The sequence below is a fragment of the Sapajus apella genome, unplaced genomic scaffold, assembly GCF_009761245.1.
Source record: "Sapajus apella isolate SASKATOON/1434 unplaced genomic scaffold, GSC_monkey_1.0 scaffold5, whole genome shotgun sequence".
Taxonomy (NCBI): domain Eukaryota; kingdom Metazoa; phylum Chordata; class Mammalia; order Primates; family Cebidae; genus Sapajus; species Sapajus apella.
In genome coordinates this window covers 29,239,442-29,261,614 of record NW_022436945.1, presented here as the reverse complement: position 1 = coordinate 29,261,614, position 22,173 = coordinate 29,239,442, and the positions used below count along the sequence as shown (strand labels likewise).

Sequence of the window (22,173 nt, the reverse complement as noted above, 5' to 3'; positions counted from 1 at the left end):
GGAGGCGGATGCACGGCCGGCGGAGGAAGGGGAGGGAGCGAGGAGCGCGCGCTGCTCTCGCGTGCTCTCGCGCCGCTCGCGTGACCGGCTGGTGTGTGAGCGAGACGCCGGCTCCCGGGGCACGAACGGCCGGGCGCGCGCCACTGCGAAGGGCGTCTGGGTCCGAATCGGCTGCCCCGGCCGGCGCGAGGTGCGGGCGGGCGGGCGGCGGGGGTCCCGGGCGGCCACACGCACACACGCTCCCGGAGGAGCTTTCTCGGAGGCTGCTCTTCCTCGGCCAGACGGAGAGCGGCACTGTCTCCCCGCCCAGCGCTCACTCGCCCCGCGTCTCCCCCCTCGGCGGCTGCTCCTCGGCACCGCCAGCCCCAGCGCCGCTCCCGGGCGGGCGGGCGGCGGCGGCGGCGGGACCCGCGGAGCCGCTTTGTGTGCAGCCCGACGAGGGGCGGCGGCGCAACCACCTGACAGAGGCCCGGGCGCTCGATGCACCTTCCGCCCGCATGAGGAGGAGGTAAAGGCGGCGGCGGCTCGGCTCCCGCCCTCGGCTGCTGGAGGGAGGGGACGGAAGGAGAGACAGAGGGGGGGCCGCGGGTCCGAGGCCCGGTGGGGCCGTCCGGGGGTGCCGGGAAGGCCTCGGCGGTGTCGGCGGCGCCAAGCGGCAGGGAGCCAGAGAAGCCGCTGGGGTCCCTCAGCCGAAGTTGAAGGAACAAAATGTGAAGTGCGGAGCCGCGTCAGCCGCTTCCTGGCGCGGGGCTGGGGGTGGAGGGCGGCTTGTTTTCCCCTCCCGCGGGGGTGAGGGAGCGGAACCGGGGAGGGGCGGCAGCGCGGCGGGGACTGCCCCGGGTCCGAGGCTCGGCTGGGCAAGGGCGTTTTGTTCCCAGGAGCCGCCACTGCGCGTGGGTCCGCTCGGCTCCTAGTTTTGCGGCCTAAGCCGAGCCCTATAGGCCTCGCGTCTGCTTTCCTGGAGAGGACTAGTCGGGCGGGACTCGGCGCTTCCCTCCGGCCGAGTTGGGGCCTTGGGGTCCTTACCAGCCTCCCGAGGCCGCCAAACTTCGGACCTTGGTGCTCGGGGGTGGATTTCATTGTGAAAGGGGGAATGGTAAACTCCTGGCGCTGTTCGCTGTCTCCCGCGGCCGCGGTGGCTGGTACCGAGGAGCCCCGGGATGGCTGGGCCGGCGCTGGCGGGGTCCGAGCCCCGGGAAAGAGCGGGTGGTGGGGCCGCTGCCGGGTCCCCGGCCTCCGGGGAGGAAGGGCCTTTTCCAGATTAGAGAGATTTGAAATGAAAAAAGAGGTTACAAAGTCGCCCCTTTCCCGCTGAACTTTGGTTTTCTGACCGATAGAGGCCGGTAGAGGACTGTGAACGAAAAGTTGTCCCCCAGGATGGACTTCACCGCGCAGCCCAAGCCTGCCACTGCCCTCTGTGGCGTCGTGAGTGCCGACGGGAAGATCGCTTACCCTCCGGGTGTAAAAGAGATCACCGACAAGATCACCACCGACGAGATGATCAAACGCCTGAAGGTAAGCGTCTGGACGGATTGTTCGCTCTTTAGATGTCTTAGTAGGAGGTGCTTTCTCCTGTAATAATGCTACTCTGCTCGCCCTGGCCTTTAGAGTTCCAAGTTTTTAGATATCTTACCCCTTCTGAAAGGTATTGTTGTATCTCTACTACACCTTTGAGTAAGTTTTCTAGGGACATAACCATTGTGAGAAATTTAAAAAGAGTGTGATTTAAAAGAAAAAAAAAATGTACTGGTTTTCAAGCATAAGAATTTGTGTGTTTTTAGTTTTTTTCTGAAGATATTTAATGAGAATACTGTTCAAAGTGGCTTGCAAACCAAAATGCAGGCAGGAATTTGCCTAAGAAGTTTCCTAGTTTTGGCCTGTGAGGGGGATTGATTAAAGCGCAAAGTCCTTTTTAAAAATTGGCACAATTTTCTGGTATCCAGAAGCTTAATTATGTATATAGTGTGGTTACACTTTGACAGAAGGTACAGACTTTTCAAAATTGAGACTTAAAGTAAGATGTTTTAAATCTATACGTTCAAAGGAGTTTAAGAGTATTACGGCTCTTTTTATGAGGTGTCAGCTAATTTTGTTTAAGCATGGCAGTCCGAAGGTTAAGGTTTTAAATTTCAACCTTATGTTGGTTAGTTTTTTTGGTTTCTGTGTCACTGACATAGATTGTGGCGGGAATCTTACCAAATAAGTGATACACTTGTAGGATCAGCTCGAAGCAGTGGTTCTCAGTCAGGACAACTTTGACCTCCAGGAGATGTTTGGCAATGGTGGAGACATTTTGGTTGTCATAATTGGTGCTAGATTGGAGTAGGGAATGATTTGATTAAGAATAGACCAGAGACAGTGAGTCCAGCTAGGAAACTGTAAACAGTAGTCTGGGTGAAAGACATTGAAATCTTAAGGCAGGGCTTTGGCATTGGTAATAGTGACTAGGAAATGATTTAACAGACTTTTCAGAGTTAGAATCAATCAGAATTGGTGGGAGGTAAGGGAAGCAATATTGTTGTGAATGTTTCCACCTTGGGCAACTTGGCAAAATATTTTAGGGAATGATTTTGCCCTCTTGCTCTTGGAGCCCAGTAAATATATCTAATGTCGCATTTCAATGAGTATAGTATTTAAAATATTCCTATGGTTTAGCTTTCAAAACTAAGTTGCTTCTACAATTTGCTGCCTTTTGGAAGGAATAAGACAACAGTTCCTTTCATTAAAACAAATCTTTTTTATTTTTATTTATTTATTTATTTTTTGAGATGGAGTTTCACTCTTGTTACCCAGGCTAGAGTGCAATGGCGCAATCTCGGCTCACCGCAACCTCCGCCTCCTGGGTTCAGGCAATTCTCCTGCCTCAGCCTCCTGAGTCGCTGGGTTTACAGGCACGCACCACCATGCCCAGCTAATTTTTTGTATTTTTAGTAGAGACGGGGTTTCACCATGTTGACCAGGATGGTCTCGATCTCTTGACCTAGTGATCCACCTGCCTCGGCCTCCCAAAGTGCTGGGATTACAGGCGTGAGCCACCGCGCCCGGCCTATTTTTATTTTTTAATTGAGACGGGGTTTCACCATATTGACCAGGCTGGTTTCAAACTCCTGACCTCAGGTGATCTGTCCACCTTGGCCTCCCAAAGTGCTGGGATTATAGGTGTGAGCCACCACACCCAGCCCAATTTTTTTTTTTTTTTTTTTTTTTAAGGGATGGATCTTTGTCATTCAGGCTGGAGTGCAATGGTGTGATTTCAGCTCGCTACAACCTCAGCCTCGGGATTCAAGCGATTCTCCTGCCTCAGCCTCTCAAGTAGCTGGGACTACAGATGTGTGCCACTATGCCTGGCTAATATTTTTTTGTGTTTTTTCTTTTTCTTTTTTTGAGACAGAGTTTTTGCTCTTGTTGCCCAGGCTGGAGTACAATGGCAGAATCTCCGCTCACTGCAACCTCTGCCTCCCAGGTTCGAGCAATTCTCCTGCGTCAGCGTCCTGAGTAGCTGGGATTACAGGCATGTGCCACCACACCCGGCTAATTTCTCCATGTTTAGTCAGTTTGGTCTCGAACTCCTGACCTCGGGTGATCTGCCTGCCTCAGCCTCCCAAAGTGCTGGGATTACTGGTGTGAGCCATCGTGCCTTGCCATGTATTTTTTCTTTTTAATAAGGCGGAATTTCACTATGTCTGTCAGTTTTGTTTTTAACTCCTGACCGCAAATGATCCACCTGCCTCATCTTCCAAAGTGCTGGGATTACAGATGTGAGCCACTGCGCCTGGCCCCTTTCATTAAAATAAGTCTTGGCCTGGTGTAGTGGCTCGTGCCTGTAATCCCAGCACTTTGGGAGGCTAAGGTGGGCAGATCACCAAGTCAGGAGATCGAGACCAGCCTGACCAACATGGAGAAACCCCGTCTCTACTGAAAATGCAAAATTAGCCAGGCATGGTGGTACGCGCCTGTAATCCCAGCTACTCGGGAGGCTGAGACAGAAGAATCACTTGAAGCTGGGAGACGGAGATTGCGGTGAGCTGAGATCACGCCACGGCACTCCAGCCTGGCGACTCCATCTCAAAAAAAAAAAATCCTATGCCGGGTGCATTGGCTCATGCATGTAATCCCAGCACTTTGGGAGGCTGAGGTGGGCAGATCACCTGAGGTTGGGAGTTTGAGACCAGTCTGACAAACATGGAGAAACGTCATCTCTACTAAAAATACAAAATTAGGTGGGTATAGTGGCACATGAATCCCAGCTACTTGGGAGGCTGAGACAGGAGAATCGCTTGAGCGTGGGAGGCGCAGGTTGTGGTCAGCCAAGATTGCGCCATTACACTCCAGCCTGGGTAACAAGAGCAAACCTCTGTCTCGAAAAAGGAAAAAAAAACCACAAAACAAATCTTGATACTAAAGATTATACATGAATTGGGGTGCTTGATGGATGCTTCTAGAAGTTATACTGTTTCGATAATGAGGAGTTATGAAATATAAAACTTAAACAATTTGTGGATCTTTAATTTTTATCAAGTTTTCAAATTAGGAATATTGAAACCGGCTGGGCATGGTGGCTCACACCTGTAATCCAAGCACTTTGGAGGCCAAGGCGGGCGGATCACCTGAGGTCGGGAGTTCAAGACCAGCCTGACCAACATGGTGAAACCCCATCTTTATTTTTTTTTAATTTTTGAGACAGAGTCTCACTCTGTCACCCAGGCTGGAGTGCAATGGCGCGATCTCGGCTCACTGCAACCTCTGCCTCCCAGATTCAAATGATTCTCCTGCCTCAGCCTCCTGAGTAGCTGGAATTACAGGCATGTGCCACCGCACCCAGCTAATTTTTGTATTTTTTTTTTAGTAGAGACAGGGTTTCAACATTTTGGCCAGGCTGGTCTCGAACTCCTGACCTTGTGATCCACCCGCCTCGGCCTCCCAAAGTGCTGGGATTACAGGCGTGAGCCACCGCGCCCTGCAGAAACCCCGTCTTTAAAAAAAAAAAAAAAAAGGAATATCGAAACCTTGAATTCTAGTGGTGGATAATTTGGTTAAAAAGTGGAAAGTTGTGGCTGGGTACAGTGGCTCACATCTGTAATTTCAGCACTTTGAGGGCCAGGGCAGGAGGATCATTTGAGCCCAGGAGGTTCAGACCTGGGCAACATAGTGAGACCCTGTCTCAATTTTATTTTTCTAAGGTGTGGTGGGGAAGTTATGATTACTTATATACATTTTCTGTTTGAACATTATCAGAAGTACTGTTAACTATAAATGGATATACAATCCAATTGAGAATGAGCATTGAGTTAGATTATCCATTTGTTATGAGTTCTTTTGGAAGTTAAAATTAACATTCATATCAACCAACTTTAATGTCCTACTGCTAAAATTTTTTCTGAAAAATTCTTTTGATTTTTGTATGCCTTCTGCCTTCCTTTCTATTTTGACTTTCTACTTATTAGGGATCCCTGTTGTTTTTTTAATTTTTTAAATTTTTTTTTTGGGGGTGTTCCTAGGGAACCCCCTCTCCCTGGCTTACAAATGCATTGACAAGGGATCCTTGTTTAACATACTGCATCTTATTGGAAATGTAGATTTTTAACAATACTTAAGTAGTTTTGAAATTTAGCTATTTTTTTATTAGAACCTTAGTTATTGGTAATTTTATAAATTCAGGAGTTTATTATTATGTTCAAATGCTATGCAAATATAAAGAGATCTTAAGCCCAGATGCAGTGGCTCACGCTTGTAATCCTAGCACTTTGGGAGGCAAAGGATCGATCACTAGAGTTCAGGAGATCGAGACCAGCCTGGCGAACATGGTGAAACCTTGTCTTTACTAAAAATACAAAAATTAGCCAGGTGTGGTGGCACATATCTGTAATCCCAGCTACTCTTGTGCCTGAGGCATGAGAATCACTTGAACTCAGGAGGTGGAGATTGCAGTGAACCATGATTGTGTCACTGCCCTCTAGCCTGGGTGACAGAGTGAGACTCTTGTCTCATTAAAGAAAAGAACTTAAAGGCAAGTACGATCTCAGTCAAAGGAATTCAGAGGTGTGTGGAACAAGGCAAGCGCAATTTCAGTCAAAGGAATTCAGAGGTGTGTGTTGGGTGTGGTGGCTTATGCCTGTAATCTCAATCTCAGCACTTGGGAGGTTAAGGCAGGAGGATCACTTGAGCCCAGGAATTTGAGATTGGCCTGGGCAACATGGCAAAACCTTGCCTCTACAAAAATGCGAAAATTAGCTGGGTGTAGTGGCATGCAAATGTAGTCCTTGCTACTCAGGAGGCTGAGGTGGGAGGATCACTTGAGCCCAGGAAGGTTGGGGCTGCAGTGAGCTGTGATTGTACCACTGTGTTCTAGCCTGGGTGACAGAGCGAGACCCTGTCTCAAAAAAAATAAAAGAACAAACTTTTTTTTTTGAGACAGGGTCTCACTCTGTCTTCTCACTCTTACTTCACAGATAATAAAAAGTTAGGCCAAAGTGTCCAAATAACCTTTACCAAAATCAGTCGCAGCGCAGGTTAGTGGGAGAGATGGGGCAATAATACCAAATTTACTTTGGTTTTTATATAGCTGCTTTCTTCTAAAGAATCTAAGTAGAACTAAAATGTTATGATTTTTATCATGTAGTTGAAGACAGTAAAGTGAACTGTGAAGAGAATCAATGAGAGATAGTTTGGTCTTTTGTAGGAAGGAAAACAACAGCGGTTTGTTGTTGTTGTTGTTGTTGTTTTGATACGGAATATCGCTCTGTAGCCCAGACTGAAGTACAGTGGTGTGATTTTGGCTCACTGCAACCTCTGGATCCTGCCTCAGCCTCCTCTAGTAGCTGTGATTATAGGAACATGCCACCCTACCCAGCTAATTTTTGTATTTTTAGTAGAGACGGGGTTTCACCATGTTGGCCAGGCTGGTCTTGAACTCCTGACCTCGTGATCTGCCTGCCTCAGCCTCCCAAAGTGCTGAGATTACAGGCATGAGCCACCGTGCCCAGCCTTTTTTTTTTTCTTTTTTTTAAACATTTGAGAAAAACTATTGTGAAGCTTTGAAGCTTCATTGAAAATAATTCTTAGAGTATGTCTTTGAAAGAGCTAAGATATGCTTTCGCATACTAGAACTTTTAATTTCTGTTTCCAGGGCACTACTTTACCTATTTTTGTTATGTCAGGCACCACACTGGTGGTCTGCCTGTTCCCTGAATATGCTGTGTTTATTTTGGACTAGACAGATTCCTCATATTATGTAGCCCATATGCTCATTTGTCACTCATTCATTACTTCTTAAGTGAAGTCTTTAAGATCCTACATTACATAGTCTTTAAGTCCTTCATATCACTGTTACAGTTGTAATACTACATTTATCCATACATTTAATTTGGTTTGTCTCTCCAGCTTCTCTGTAAAACTTTTTTTTCTTTTTTTTTTTGAGGAGTCTCCCTCTGTCGCCCAGGCTAGAGTGCAGTGGCATGATCTTGTCTCACTGCATCCTCCACCTCCCAAGCAGCTGGGACTACAGGTGCACGCCACCACACTCAGCTAATTTTTGTATTTTTAGTAGAGATGGGGTTTCTCCACATTGGCCAGGATAGTCTTTATCTCTTGACCTCATGATTTGCCAGCCTCGGCCTCCCAAAGTGCTGGGATTACAGATGTCTGCCACTGCGCCCGGCTAACCTTTTTTTCTTTTTTTCCAGAATGGAGTCTTACTCTGTTATCAGGCTGGAGTGCAGTGGCACGATCTTGGCTCACTGCAGCCTCTGCCTCCCGGGTTTGAGTGATTCTTCTGCCTCAGCCTCCTGAATAGCTAGGACAGCAAGTGTACCTCACCATGCCCAGCTAATTTTTGCATTTTCAGTAAAGATGGGGTTTCACCGTGTTGGCCAGGATGGTCTTGAACTCCTGACCTCAGTTGATCCACCCACCTCAGCCTCCCAAAGTGCTGGGATTATAGGCGTGAGCCACCATGCCCGGCTCCCACCAGGCATATTTTCCTTATATTTTCTGTAATCTTTCCTGTATCAACCATTCTCATCTGGCCTATTTGATGATTTAGTAGGAATTAGGATATAGTGGGCTTGATTTAAGGTAGGGGATCCTCTTTTCCTCACAAATCTAGCTTGTTAGAAGTGACGAATAGATTAAGGGCAGGAAGGCCATAATTCTTTTCCTTTCCTTTCCTCCAGGGGGACACCAGAAATACTTGCTTTGGTTCTATTTTTTTTTTTTTTTTTTAAAAGACGAGATTTCACCATGTTGGTAGGGCTGGTCTTGAACTCCCGACCTCAGGTGATCCGCCCGCCTTGGCCACCAAAGTGCTTGGATTACAGGTGTGAGCAACCATGCCCGGCCTGGTTCTAATTATATTTACTTCCATGAATGATTTTTATTTACCCCTTATTGCCATACAGTCTGATAATTTTGCATAATTAATTATATAATTTTAACTCTAAATCTGTTTATATATTTTATTTTAATATTTGTATTTATATAGAAGATTCTGCTCAGAACATTAAAAATTAAATGGAGAAGCAAGATCTCTTAAAATCAAGTCTTAAAATAATAGCCAATATACATTTGTGAAGGGAGGCTTAGTGCAGTATAGTTCTTATTTCAGACTTCTGTTTGTTAGAGGAACTGTTCTGGTTATCTGTTGCTCTGTAAGAAACTTTTTGGCCATGCGCAGTGGCTCACCCCTATAATTCCAGCTCTTAAAGAGGCAGAAGCGGGAGGATAGCTTGAGCCCAGGAGGTCGAGACCTGCCTGGGCAATGTAGCAAGACCCCGTTCTCCACAAAAAGGAAAAAAAAAACCCCCAAAAAATTAGTGTAACAAACTTTTTTTTTTTTTCCAAACTTTTTAAAAGATATTTTAAAATTTTTATTATGGTAAAATATATATAACATAAAATTTATGATTTTAATCATTTTTAAGTGTGCAGTTCTTTGGCATTAGGTACATTCACATTGTTGTACAACCATCACCACCATTCATCTCCAGCATTTTTCATCTTCCACAACTGAAATTCTACCCGTTAAACACTAACTCCTCATTTTTCCCTTCCCCCAGCTCCTGGCAACTGCCATTCTGTTTTTTTGCCTAGATGAATTTGACTGACTTTCCACTTGATCTTAGCCAGAAGGCTCAGAAGCAATTGCCTTACTCTCAAATAAGTGAAATCATATAATATTTGTCCTTTTGTGATTGGCATATTTCAGTTAACATATACCTTTAAGGTTTATCTGTATTATAGCATGTGTAAGAATTTCTTTCCCTTTTAAAGCTGAATAATATTCCATTGTATGTATGTACCACATTTTGTTTCTCTGTCAATGAACCCTTGAATTATTTCCACCTTTTAGCTATTGTGAGCATCTTTTCCTATTATCTCAGTTTTGTGGATCAGGAATTCAGGCAGGGTTTGGCTTACTCATTGGTATTCAGCTAGTGACTGGTTTGGCCTAGAGGATCCACAGTGGCTTTACTTAAATACTTGGTACCTTAGTTGGAACCGCTGAAAGGCTGGACTCAGCTGGGCTCTTTTCTCTAAGATGTAGTTTTACGGTTTTCCACATAGTCTTTCTAGCAGACTAGTTGGGCTCTGGGTTCCAAGACACCATGGAGGAGGTTGCCAGTACTTCGTCCAGAAACAGCATTATCACCTCCATCTTACTCTTTTGGTTAAAAGAAAGTACCATTGTCATAGCCCAGCCCACATTCAAGAGGAGAAAAAAGATAGGCCTTACCTCTCAATTGAAGTAGGAAAGAATCTGTAGCCATCATTAGTCTGCCACAGGAGCTCTTGTGACAAGTCAAAGTATATTAACCATGTGTACGCTTTTAAATTTTTATCTTATTTTTATTTTATTATTATGTGTTTGTTTGTTTGTTTTTTAAGACAGAATCTTGCTCAGGCTGGAGTGCAGTGGTACTGTCTCTGCTCACTGTAACCTCTGCCTCCGAGGTTCAAGCGATTCTCCTGCCTTAGTCTTGAGAGTAGCTGGGATTACAGGTGTGTATCACTATGCCTAGTTAATTTTTGTATGTTTTACCATGTTGGTCAGGCTGGTCTCGAACTCCTGACCTCAGGTCATCTGCCCTCCTTGGCCTCTCAAAGTGCTGGGATTACAGGCATGAGCCACTGTGGTGGGCCATATTTTATTATTATTATTATTATTTTTTTTTTTTTTTTTTATTTTTTTTTTTTGAGACGGAGTTTCGCTCGTTACCCAGGCTGGAGTGCAGTGGTGCAGTCTCAGCTCACTGCAACCTCCGCCTCCTGGGTTCAGGCAGTTCTTCTGCCTCAGCCTCCTGAGTAGCTGGGATTACAGGCACGCGCCACCATGCCCAGCTAATTTTTTGTATTTTTAGTAGAGACGGGGTTTCACCATGTTGACCAGGATGGTCTCGATCTCTTGACCTCATGATCCACCCACCTCGGCCTCCCAAAGTGCTGGGATTACAGACGTGAGCCACTGTGCCCAACCTATTAGTATTTTTTGAGATGTAGTCTTGCTCTGTCACCCAGGCTGGAGCACAGTGTCTCAGTCTCGGCTCACTGCAGCCTCCACCTCTGGGGTTAAAGTGATCCTCCTGTCTCAGCCTCTGGAGTAGATGGGACTACAGGTGTAAACCCCTTCCATGTAATTTTTAAATTTTTTGTAGTTTCGGGGGTCCTCTAAGTTGATAAGGCTGGTCTGGAACTTGTGGCCTCAAGCGATCCTCCTACCTCACCCTCCGAAAGTGCTAGGATTACAGGCATGAGCCACTGGGCCTGGCTTGCATTGCTATTAGGATACAATTTCTTCAGGCCCTTTCAGTATATAGGGCCCCCTTATTTATATAACTTAATCAGTCAGTCAATCGTGAGTTCATTCTGTTACCTCCGGTTGAACTCCAGCACAGAGTACTTTCTAAGCTTCCTCCATTCTATATTTCTGTCTTCTTGTATAGTCAAAACCTGGATTTCCTCTAACATCCGTAAGATTATTTGTACTACTCTACTGTAAGTACAAACTAAATTGAGATCTACTTTACCAGTATCCTTTACAGGATTTCTTTGCAGTTCTTTTTGTCCCATGAAAAGTATATGAAGTACTATGTTTGTTAGTTACTTAAATTTGAATTCTTTGTTAATCAGTTTTTATAAACAGCTAATTTGTGTTCCATTTATCAATTTTTGAGACAGTCCCACTTAGGTGCCTAGTGCAATGGTGTGATCATAGCTCACTGCAGCCTCCATCTCTGTGCGCTCAGGTGTTCCTCCTACCTCAGCCTCCCCAGTAGCTGGGACTACAAGTACACACTACCATGCTGGGCTAATTTTTGTATTTTTTGTAGAGACAGGATTTTGCCATGTTGCCCAGACTGGTCTTGAATTCCTGGGCTCAAGCATTCTACCTCCCTCAGCCTCCCAAAGTGTTGGGATTACAGGCATGAGCCACTGTGCCTGGCCAATCTTTTATTTCCACTGACAGATGTAATCTTTGCTTTATTATCATTATAGTAATATATTTTGTCACCCAGACTGGAGTGCAGAGGCATGATATTGGCTCACTACAACCTCTGTCTCCTGGGCTCAGGTGATTCTTGTCTCAGCCTCTTGAGTGGCTGGGATTACAGAAGGACTCGACACCATGCCCATGCACAGCTTATTATTTTATTTTATTTTATTTTTTGAGATAGAGTCTCACTCTTGTCACCCAGGCTAAAGTGCAGTATCACGATCTCGGCCCACTGCAACCTCTGCCTCCCAGGTTCAAGTGATTTTCCTGCCTCAGCCTCCCGAGTAGCTGGGATTACAGGCGCCCACCACCATGCCCGGCTAAGCTTTTGTAAGTTTAATAACACATGGAGTTTTACCAGGTTAGCCAGGCTGGTCCCGAACTCTTGACCTCAGGTGATCCGCCCTCCTTGGCCTCCCAAAGTGTTGGGATTACAGGTGTAAGCCACTGTGCCTGGCATAAATTTTCTATTTTTAGTAGAGACAGGGTTTCACCATGTTTGTCCAGGCTGGTTTTGAACTCCTGACTTCAAGTGATCTATCTGCCTTGGACTACAGAGTGCTGGGATTACAGGGGTGAGCCACCACTCCGGCCTGATTTTTTTTTTTTTTTAATTGCGGTAAAAACATAAAATTACTCTCATTTCTTTTCTTTCTTTCTTTCTTTCTTTTTTTTTTTTTTTTTGGGAGGGGTTTCGCTCTTGTTACCCAGGCTGGAGTGCAATGGCGCGATCTCGGCTCACCGCAACCTTCGCCTCCTGGGTTCAGGCAATTCTCCTGCCTCAGCCTCCTGAGTAGCTGGGATTACAGGCACGCACCACAATGCCCAGCTAATTTTTTGTATTTTTAGTAGAGACGGGGTTTCACCTTGTTGACCAGGATGGTCTCGATCCCTTGACCTCGTGATCCACCTGCCTCGGCCTCCCAAAGTGCTGGGATTACAGGCTTGAGTCACCGCGCCCGGCCCCTTTTTTGTTTTTTATTCTTTTTTTTTTTAGAGACAGAGTCTCGCTCTTGCCCGGCGCCAGGCTGGAGTGCAGTGGCGCAATCTCAGCTCACTGCAATCTCCGCCTACCGGGTTTAAGCACTTTTCCTGCCTTGGCCTCCCAAGTAGATGGGGCTATAGGTGTGTGCCACCATGCCCAGCTAATTTTTTTATTTTTTAGTAGAGATGGAGTTTTACCATGTTGGCCAGGCTGGTCTTGAACTCCTGACCTTGTGATCTGCCTATCTTGGCCTCTCAAAGTGCTGGGATTACAGGCGTGAGCCACCGCACCCTGGCAAAATTTACTGTCTTAACCATTTTTTAAATTATTTTTTGGTTTTTTTGAGATGGAGTTTCTTTCTATCCTCCAGGCTGCAGTGCAGTGGTGCAATTTGGGCTCACTGCAACCTCCGCTTCCCAGGTTCAAGCGATTCTTCTGCCTCAGCCTCCTGAGTAGCTGGGACTACAAGCATGTACCCCCAAGCCCAGTTAATTTTTTTTTTGTTTGTTTTCCTGAGACAGAATCTTGATCTGTCGCCAGGCTGAAGTGCAGTGGTGCGATCTCAGGTCACTGCAACCTCCATCTCTTGGGTTCAAGCAATTCTCATGCCTCGGCCTCCCATATAGTTGGGATTACAGGCATGCACCACCCCACCTAGCTAATTTTTTGTATTTTTTTTTTTTTTGACGGAGTTTCGCTCTTGTTACCCAGGCTGGAGTGCAATGGCGCGATCTTGGCTCACCGCAACCTCCGCCTCCTGGGTTCAGGCAATTCTCCTGCCTCAGCCTCCTGAGTAGCTGGGATTACAGGCACACGCCACCATGCCCAGCTAGTTTTTTGTATTTTTAGTAGAGACGGGGTTTCACCATGTTGACCAGGATGGTCTCGATCTCTTGACCTCGTGATCCACCCGCCTCGGCCTCCCAAAGTGCTGGGATTACAAGCGTGAGCCACCGCGCCCGGCAATTTTTTGTAGTTTTAGTAGAGACTGGTTTTCACCATGTTGGCCTGGGTGGTCTCGATCTCCTGACTTTGTGACCCACCTGCCTTGGCCCACCAAAGAGCTAGAATTACAGGCATAATTTTTGTATTTTTAGCAGAGATGGGGTTTCACCATGTTGGCCAGGCTAGTCTCAAACATATGACCTCAGGTGATCTGCCCATCTCAGCCTCCCAAGGTGCTGGGATTACAGGTGTAAGCCACTGTGCCTAGCCATGTTTCCTTTTATTTTTAATAGAATCCAGGTGTCACTATGTTGCCCAAGCGGGTCTGAAACTACAGAGCTTAAGTGATCCTCTCACCTCAGCCTCCCGAAATGCTAGGATTACAGCATGTGCTACTGCACCCAGCCATGTGGACATATTTTAATGTGCCAATAACCTCTGCCAAGCTGTTTAACAATTAACTGTGAAAATAAAAGCCAACAGAAATAAAACTCATTAATGTCCCTTAAACCTATCATCTTACTGTGAGCATTTTATAAATTTTTGATACAGGACATATAAATAATGGTATTGGCTTTCTTACATGTCAATGTTGTTACTTATTTTACATACGGTTTTTAGTAAGTCTTTTTTTTTTTTTTTTTTTTTTTGAGACGGAGTTTCACTCATGTTACCCAGGCTGGAGTGCAATGGCGCGATCTCGGCTCACCGCAACCTCCGCCTCCCGGGTTCAGGCAATTCTCCTGCCTCAGCCTCCTGAGTAGCCGGGATTACAGGCACGCACCACCATGCCCAGCTAATTTTTTGTATTTTTAGTAGAGACGGGGTTTCACCATGTTGACCAGGATGGTCTCGATCTCTTGACCTCGTGATCCACCCGCCTCGGCCTCCCAAAGTGCTGGGATTACAGGCTTGAGCCACCGCGCCCGGCCTTTAGTAAGTCTTAACCTAATTTCTATTTAATTCAAGATCTTTAATTAAGACCTGAGGCTTGAAGCTTTCAACATTATTTCTGTTATTAAAATTCTGTCCCCCTTCCTACCCTCATTTCTTCAAACTAAAATGGTATCACTCAACTCCTTTTGAGCTTTTAAGAAAATCTAAATAGAGTTTTTTTTTTTTTTTTTTTTTTTTTTTTTGAGATGGAGTCTTGCTCTGTCACCAGGCTGGAGTGCAGGGACGCAATCTCAGCTCACTGTAACCTCCGCCTCCTGGGTTTTTTTTTTTTTTTTGAGACGGAGTTTCGCTCTTGTTACCCAGGCTGGAGTGCAATGGCGCGATCTCGGCTCACCGCAACCTCCGCCTCCTGGGTTCAGGCAATTCTCCTGCCCCAGCCTCCTGAGTAGCTGGGATTACAGGCACGCACCACCATGCCCAGCTAATTTTTTGTAGTTTTAGTAGAGACAGGGTTTCACCATGTTGACCAGGATGATCTCGATCTCTTGACCTTGTGATCCACCTGCCTTGGCCTCCCAAAGTGCTGGGATTACAGGCGTGAGCCACCGTGCCCGGCCTCGCCTCCTGGGTTTAAACGATTCTTCCGCCTCAGCCTCCCAAGTAGCTGGGACCACAGAGACGTGCCACCATGCTTGGCTATTTTTTGTATTTTTAATAGAGATGGGGTTTCACCATGTTGGCCAGGATGGTCTCGATCTCTTGACCTTGTGATCCACCCGCCTCGGCCTCCCAAAGTTCTGGGATTACAGGCTTGAGCCACCGTACCCGGCCTAAATAGAGTTCTTAACCCCTCTGAACCTCCATTTAACACTTATGTTTAATTATTCTTACATAGAACTTTGTGTTGCTAGGAAGCAATAAATTAGCTTCACTGCAAAATATTAATTTGTTTGTCTGACGGCAAACTAAATTTATACATAGGCAGGTTGGGCGTAGTGGTTCACATCTGTAAACCCAGCAATTTGTGAGGCCGAAGCAGGTGGATCACTTGAGCTCAGGAGCTCGAGACCAGGCTGGCCGACATGGTGAAATCTCATCTCTACTAAAAATACAAAATGACCAGATGCAGTGGCTCACCAGCCTAGACAAACATGGTGAAACCACGTCTCTGGTAAACATACAAAAATTATTACAGGCATAATTTTTGTACTTTTACCTAGCACTTTGAGAGGCCGAGGCAGGTGCATCACAAAAGTCAGGAGATCAGAGACCATCCAAAAATACATAAAAATTAGCTAGGTGTGGTGGTGGGTATCTCCCAGCTACTGGAAAGGCTGAGACAGGAGAATCACTTGAACCCAAGAGGTGGAGTTTGCAGTGAGCTGAGACGGCTCCATTGCACTCCAGCTTGGACAACAGAGCAAGACTCCATCTCAAAGAAATAAATAAATAAAATATAAAAGGAAAGAAAAGACTTCTTCTTGAATTCCTTTTTGCAGAAAGATAAAATTGATGGAGTCAGTGGGGTTTTTATGTTACATGAAATCCAAGTTCTGTAGTTCGTTATAATACATGAAATCCTAATAGCTTTTATTTGCTGAAGACAACAGATCAAGAAAGTTGTAGCCAGGTTTGGTGGCTCACACCTGTAATCCCAGTATTTTTGGAGGCCAAGATGGGTGAATCACCTGAGGTTGGAAGTTTGAGACCAACCTGACCAACATGGAGAAACCCCGTCTCTACTAAAAATACAAAAAAAATTAGCTGGGTGTGGTGGTGCATGCCTGTGATTCCAGTTACTCAGGAGGCTGAGGTAGGAGAATCACTTTAACCTGGGAGGTGAAGGTTGCCTCCATGTCTCTACAAAGGACATGAACTCATCGTTTTTGATGGCTACATAATATTCCGTTGTGTATGTGTGCCACATTTCCCTGTCCAGGCGGAGGTGTGGTGGCGTGTGCCTGTAGTCCCAGCTACTTGGGAGGCTGAGACAGGAGAATTGCTTGAACCCAGGTGGCAGAGGTTGAGGTGAGCCGAGATCGTGCCATTGTACTCGAGCCTGGGTAACGAGCAAAACTCCGTCTCAAAAAAAAAATTTTTTTTTTAATTTGCAAGCGGGGAGTAAAATGGAAAAAAATAAAACATTTAACACTTCCTACTTAAAGTAGGGGCATTGTGATTTATTTTGGTAAAGCCAGCTCTTTTTTTTTTTTTTTAATGCCCACTTTTTATTTTTTTTAATTGCATTTTAGGTTTTGGGGTACATGTGAAGAACATGCAAGATTGTTGCATAGGTACACACATGGCAGTGTGATTTGCTGCCTTCCTCCCCATCTCCTATATCTGGCATTTCTCCCCATGCTATCTCTCCCCAACTCCCCACCCCCCGCTGTCCCTCCCTTATTTCCTCCCAGCAGACCCCGGTGTGTGATGCTCCCCTACCTGTGTCCATGTGTTCTCATTGTTTGGCATCCACCTATGAGTGAAAACGTGGTGTTTGATTTTCTGTTCTTGTGTCAGTTTGCTGAGAATGATGGTTTCCAGGTTCATCCATGTCCCTACAAAGGACACGAATTCATCGTTTTTGATGGCTACATAATATTCCATGGTGTATGTGTGCCACATTTTCCCTGTCCAGTCTATCATCGATGGGCATTTGGATTGGTTCCAGGTCTTTGCTATTGAAAACTGTGCTGCAATGAACATTCTTGTGCATGTGTCCTTATAGTAGAATGATTTATAATCCTTTGGATATATACCCAGTAATGGGATTGCTGGGTCAAATAGAATTTCTATTTCTAGGTCCTTGAGGAATTGCCACACTGTCTTCCACAATGGTTGAACTAATTTACAGTCCCACCAGCAGTGTAAAAGTGTTCCAATTTCTCCACATCCTCTCCAGCATCTCTTGTCTCCAGATTTTTTAATGATCGCCATTCTAACTGAAAGCCAGCTCTTAAATAACAGCATTAATTCAGTAAGGGAAAGTGGATTTATACTGGGAATAGTATAAATCAATATATGTTGAGATGATTGTAATTTACAGTGTAAGTGCCAATTATGTTGTCTGATTGCATATGTTTCTTTAGATAAAAAGATCACTAAGAATTTTGATTGTCAAGAAGTGTTTCGTAGAGAAGGTGACAGTTGGGCTGGGATTCAAAGGCTCAGACTTGGGTGAGCAAATGAGTGGTAAAACATTCCAGGCAGATGAATGGCAGAAAAGGAGTAGCATGTTTGGTGTGTTTAAGGAAAATAAGTAAGTACAGCCGGTGTGGTGGCTCACCCCTATAATCTTGGAAATTTGGGAGGCTGAGAAGGGCGGATTACTTGAGGCCAGGAGCTTGAGACCAACCTGACCAACATGGTGAAACCGCCATCTCTACCAAAAACACAAAAATTAGCCGGGTGTGATGATCTGCGCCTGTAATCCCAGCTACTCAAGAGGCAAAAGAATAGCTTGAACTCAGGAGGAGTAGGTTGAAGTGAGCAGAGGTTGCGCCACTGCACTCCAGCCTAGGCAATAGAGTGAGACTCTGTCTCAAAAAAAAAAAAAAAGTAATGAGTACTACAATTTTCCTAGTGCTGAGGCAACTTAAGGTTAAGTAAGGCTTAGATAATTCCCTAATCCTACTTCTTTTTTTTTAGACGAAGTCTCACTCTTTTGCCCAGGCTGAAGTGCAGTGGCATGATCTTGGCTCACTGCAGCCTCCATCTTCTGGTTTCAAGCAGTTCTCCTGCCTCAGCCTCCCAAGTAGCTAGGATTACAGGCACCCGCCACCACACCCAACTAATTTCTGTATTTGTAGTAGAGACGGGGTTTCACCATGTTTGCCAGGCTGGTCTCGAACGCCTGACCTTGTGGTCCACCTGCATCAGCCTTCCAAAGTGCTGGGATTACAGGCATGTGCAACCCTGCTGGGCCAAATCCTACTTCTTAAAGAACAGTTGGGAGAAAAACAAAAAGGAAGGTACCTGTGAATTGTTGAAGTCGTTGAATGACAAAGGAATTTGAATTAAAAAAAAATCTTAGGCATTTGAGCTGAAAAATGGTATATGCTAGGTCATGGTTTTGCATGAATAACAAAGCTAAGTGACCAGTTTCTTTCTTTCTTTTTTTTTTTTTTTTTTTTTTAAATACAGGGGTTTCACCATGTTGGTCAGGCTGGTCTTGAACTCCCGACCTCAGGTGATCTGCCCGCCTTGGCCTCCAAAGTGCTTGGATTACAGGCATGAGCCACTACGCCTGGCCCCAAACAGTTTCTTAAGCACATGAATAGCACTCTTGCTTTGTGGCCAGTCATTTTTTATTCTCATGTCCCGATCAGATGGCATCTTTTTTTTTCTTTTTTAGTGCCACTCAATCAGGCCAGCAAATAGCATCTTTGTTTGAACAGGAGTCCATTTCTAATTGATGCTTTCCGAGTAAATCTGTTAGTTGCTGAGATTATAGTCATCTGACAATAAGTGTGAAAGCTGTGGAAGAGTAAAATTTAAAGAGTGGCTAGCAACATTTTATGTACTTAGATTACTTAATTATGAATTTTTTAAAAATCAGTTATTACTCAGTGTATTCTTTTTTTTTTTTTGAGAGGGAGTCTAGGTCTGTTGCCCAGGCTGGAGTGCAGTAGCACGATCTCAGCTCATTGCAACCTCCGCCTCCTAGGTTCAAGCAATTCTCCTGCCTCAGCCTCCTGAGTAGCTGGGACTACAGGTGCCTGCCACTTCGCTCAGCTAATTTTTGTATTTTTAGTAGAGACGGGATTTCACCGTGTTGGTTGGGCTGGTCTCAAACTCCTCACCTCATGACCCACCCGCCTCAGCCTCCCAAAGTGCTGGGATTACAGGACTGAGCCTCTACACACACCTCTTTTGTAGAAGAGTGTTTGTTTGTTTTTCAGAGATCCATTGCCCAGGCTGGAGTGCAGTGGCATGATCTCTTTTCACTGCAAGCTCCGCCTCCTGGGTTCAAGCAATTCTCATGCATTAGCCTCCCAAGTAGCTGGGACCACAGGTGCATGTGACCACACCTGGCTAATTTTTGTATTTTTGGTAGAGATGGGATTTCACCATATTGGCCAGGCTGATGTTGAACTCCTGACCTTGTGATCCACCTGCCTCGGCCTCCCGAAGGGCTGGGATTACAGGCGTGAGCCACTGCTCCTGGCCTTAAGTAGCAGGAGCTGTAGAAAAGTATATGGACATTTGTTGGGGATGGTACAGATTTGGTACCAGAACACCACAGTGAAGCAAATGTGGAAATAAAGCAAACATTGCAATAAAGCAAGTCACGTTAATTTTTTGGTTTCCTATTACATATAAAAGTTATGTTTACGGCCGGGCATAGTGGCTCACGCCTGTAATCTAAGTGCTTTGGAGGCCAAGGCGGGTGGATCATCTGAGGTCAGGAGTTCAAGACCAGCCTGACCAACATGGTGAAACCCTGTCTTTATTAAAAAAAAAAAAAAAAAAAAAAAAGTTATGTTTACACTCTTCCATAGTCTATTAAATGTGCAATAGCTATATATATTTACTTTTTTTTTTTTTTTTTTTTTTTGAGATGGAGTCTCACTCTGTTGCCCAGGCTGTAGTGCAGTGGTGCGACATTGGCTCACTGCAACCTTTGCCTCCTGGGTTCAGGTGATTGTCCTGCCTCAGCCTCCTGAGTAGCTGGGATTACAGGCATGTACCACCATGCCTGGCTAATTTTTGTATTTTTAGTAGAGATGGGGTTTTGCCATGTTGGCCAGGCTGGTTTCAAATTCCTGACCTCATGATCAGCCCACCTTGGCCTCCCAAAGTGCTGGGATTACAGGTGTGAGCCACTGCACCTGACCCAGGCTCCACTTCTAATTCTAGCTCTCTTGCTCTATCTACCACATCTGCAGTTACTTCCTTAATTGACATCTTAAGTCCCTCAAAGTCATTGTGAGACTTGGAATCAGCTTTTTTTTTCCTCTTTCCACAGCTTGGCTTCTTCCAAACTCCAGTTAATGTTATTTTGACCTCCTCCCATGAATCATTAATGTTCTGAACAGCATCTACAATGGTGAATTCTTTCTAGAAAATTTTTAATTTGCTTTGTCCAGATACGTCCGAGTAATCACATCCTATAGCAGTGATAGCCTTACAAATTGTCTCTTAAATAATGGGACTTGAAAGTCAGAATTATTCCTTGATTCATGGGTTGCCAAATAGATGTTGTGTCAGCAGGTTTGAAATCATTTCCCTTGTACATCTCTGTCAGCACTCTCGGATGACCAGGTGCATTGCCAGTGAGCAGTAAAATTTTGAAAGGAATTGTTTTTTCTGAGTAGTGGGTCTCAACAGTGAATTTAAAATATTCAGTAAACTGGCTGGGCACTGTGGCTCATACCTGTAATTCCAGGAGTTTGGGAGACCGAGGCAGGATGATTGTTTGAAGCCAGGAATTTGAGATTAGCCTGGGCAACATTGTGAAGCCCCGGCTGTACAAGAAAAAAAAAGCTGAGTATGGTGATGCATGCCTGTAGTCCCAGATACTTGGAAGGCTGATGTGAGGATTGCTTGAGCCCAGGAGGCTGAGTGAGCTATGATTGTGCCACTGTTCTCAAGTCTGGTCCACAGAAGGGAGACCCTGTGTATTGTAAAAATTTAAAAAAAAAAAAAAAATTCAGGCTAAGCGTAGTGGCTCAGGCCTGTAATCCCAGCACTTTGAGAGGCCGAGGCTGGTGGATTACCTGAGATCAAGGGATTGAGAGCAGCCTGGCCAACATTGTGAAACCTTGTCTCTGCTAAAAATACAGAGGTTAGTCTGGTGTGGTGGCACAGGCCTGTAGTTCCAGCTACTCAGAAGGCTGAGGCAGGAGAATTGCTTGAACCCAGGACCTGGCAAATGTTGCAGTGAGCCAAGATTGTGCCACTGCACTCCAGCCTGGGCGACAGAGAAAGACTCCCGTCTCAAAAAACAAAATGAAGTTCAGTAAACCATGCTGTAAACAGGTGTGTTGTCATCCAGGCTTTGTTGTTCCATTGATGGAACAGAGGCAGAGTAGATTTAGCATAATTCTTAATTGCACTAGGATTTTCAGAATGGGAAATGAACATTGGCTTGGACTTAAAATCACCAGCTGCATTGGGCCTTAACAGGTCAGCCTGTTCTTTTTTCGTCTTTTTTCCAGACAGGGTCTCAGTTTGTTACCCAGGCTAGTCCCAAACTCTTAGGATTAAGCAATCAATCCCCTTGCCTCATTCTTGTGAGTAGCTGGGATTAGAGGCACACATCACTATGCCAGGCTAGCTTGTCCTTTGAAGCTTTGAAGCCAGCTTTGACTCCTTGACTTCTCTCTAGCTATGAAAGTCCTAGATGGCATCTTCCAGTAGAAGGCTATTTCATTTACGTTGAAAATTACTGTTCATTTTAGCCACCTTCATCAGCTAAGTCTTTGGATAACTTATTGAAACTTCTGTGTCAGCACTTGTTGCTGGTTCACCTTGCACTTTAAGTAACGGAGAGAACTTCTGTCCTTAAACCTCATAACCCAGACGGGCACAGTGGCTCATGCCTGTAATCCCAGCACTTTGGGAGGCTGAGGTGGGTGGATCACCTGAGGTTGGGAGTTCGAGACCAGCCTGATCAAAATGGAGAAACCCTGTTTCTACTGAAAATACAAAATTACGGGCGTGGTGGCTCACGGCGCCCAGCACTTTGGAAGGCCCAGGCGGGTGGATCACGAGGTCAAGAGATCGAGACCATCCGGGTCAACATAGTGAAACCCCGTCTCTACTAAAAATACAAAAAATCAGCTGGGCATGGTGGCGCATGCCTGTAATCCCAGCTACTCAGGAGGCTGAGGCAGGAGAATTGCCTGAACCCAGG

General features: G+C 45.4%; 1 protein-coding gene across 4 annotated transcripts in view; it reads left to right on the top strand.

Annotated features, from left to right (window-relative positions):
• Nucleotides 1-22,173, top strand: part of PDS5A (PDS5 cohesin associated factor A) — a 157,705-nt gene continuing 135,532 nt past the window's right edge. Inside the window, exons 1-2 of one of the 4 annotated variants that reach the window (XM_032273988.1) lie at nt 1-508; nt 1,338-1,515. In XM_032273988.1, coding sequence (XP_032129879.1) covers nt 1,378-1,515 — 138 coding nt within the window. In that variant the 5' untranslated portion in view covers nt 1-508; nt 1,338-1,377. Of the gene's footprint in view, nt 509-576; nt 716-1,337; nt 1,516-22,173 lie in introns of those variants that run through there. The other 3 variants (XM_032273990.1, XM_032273989.1, XR_004267489.1) reach the window with 3 other exon arrangements.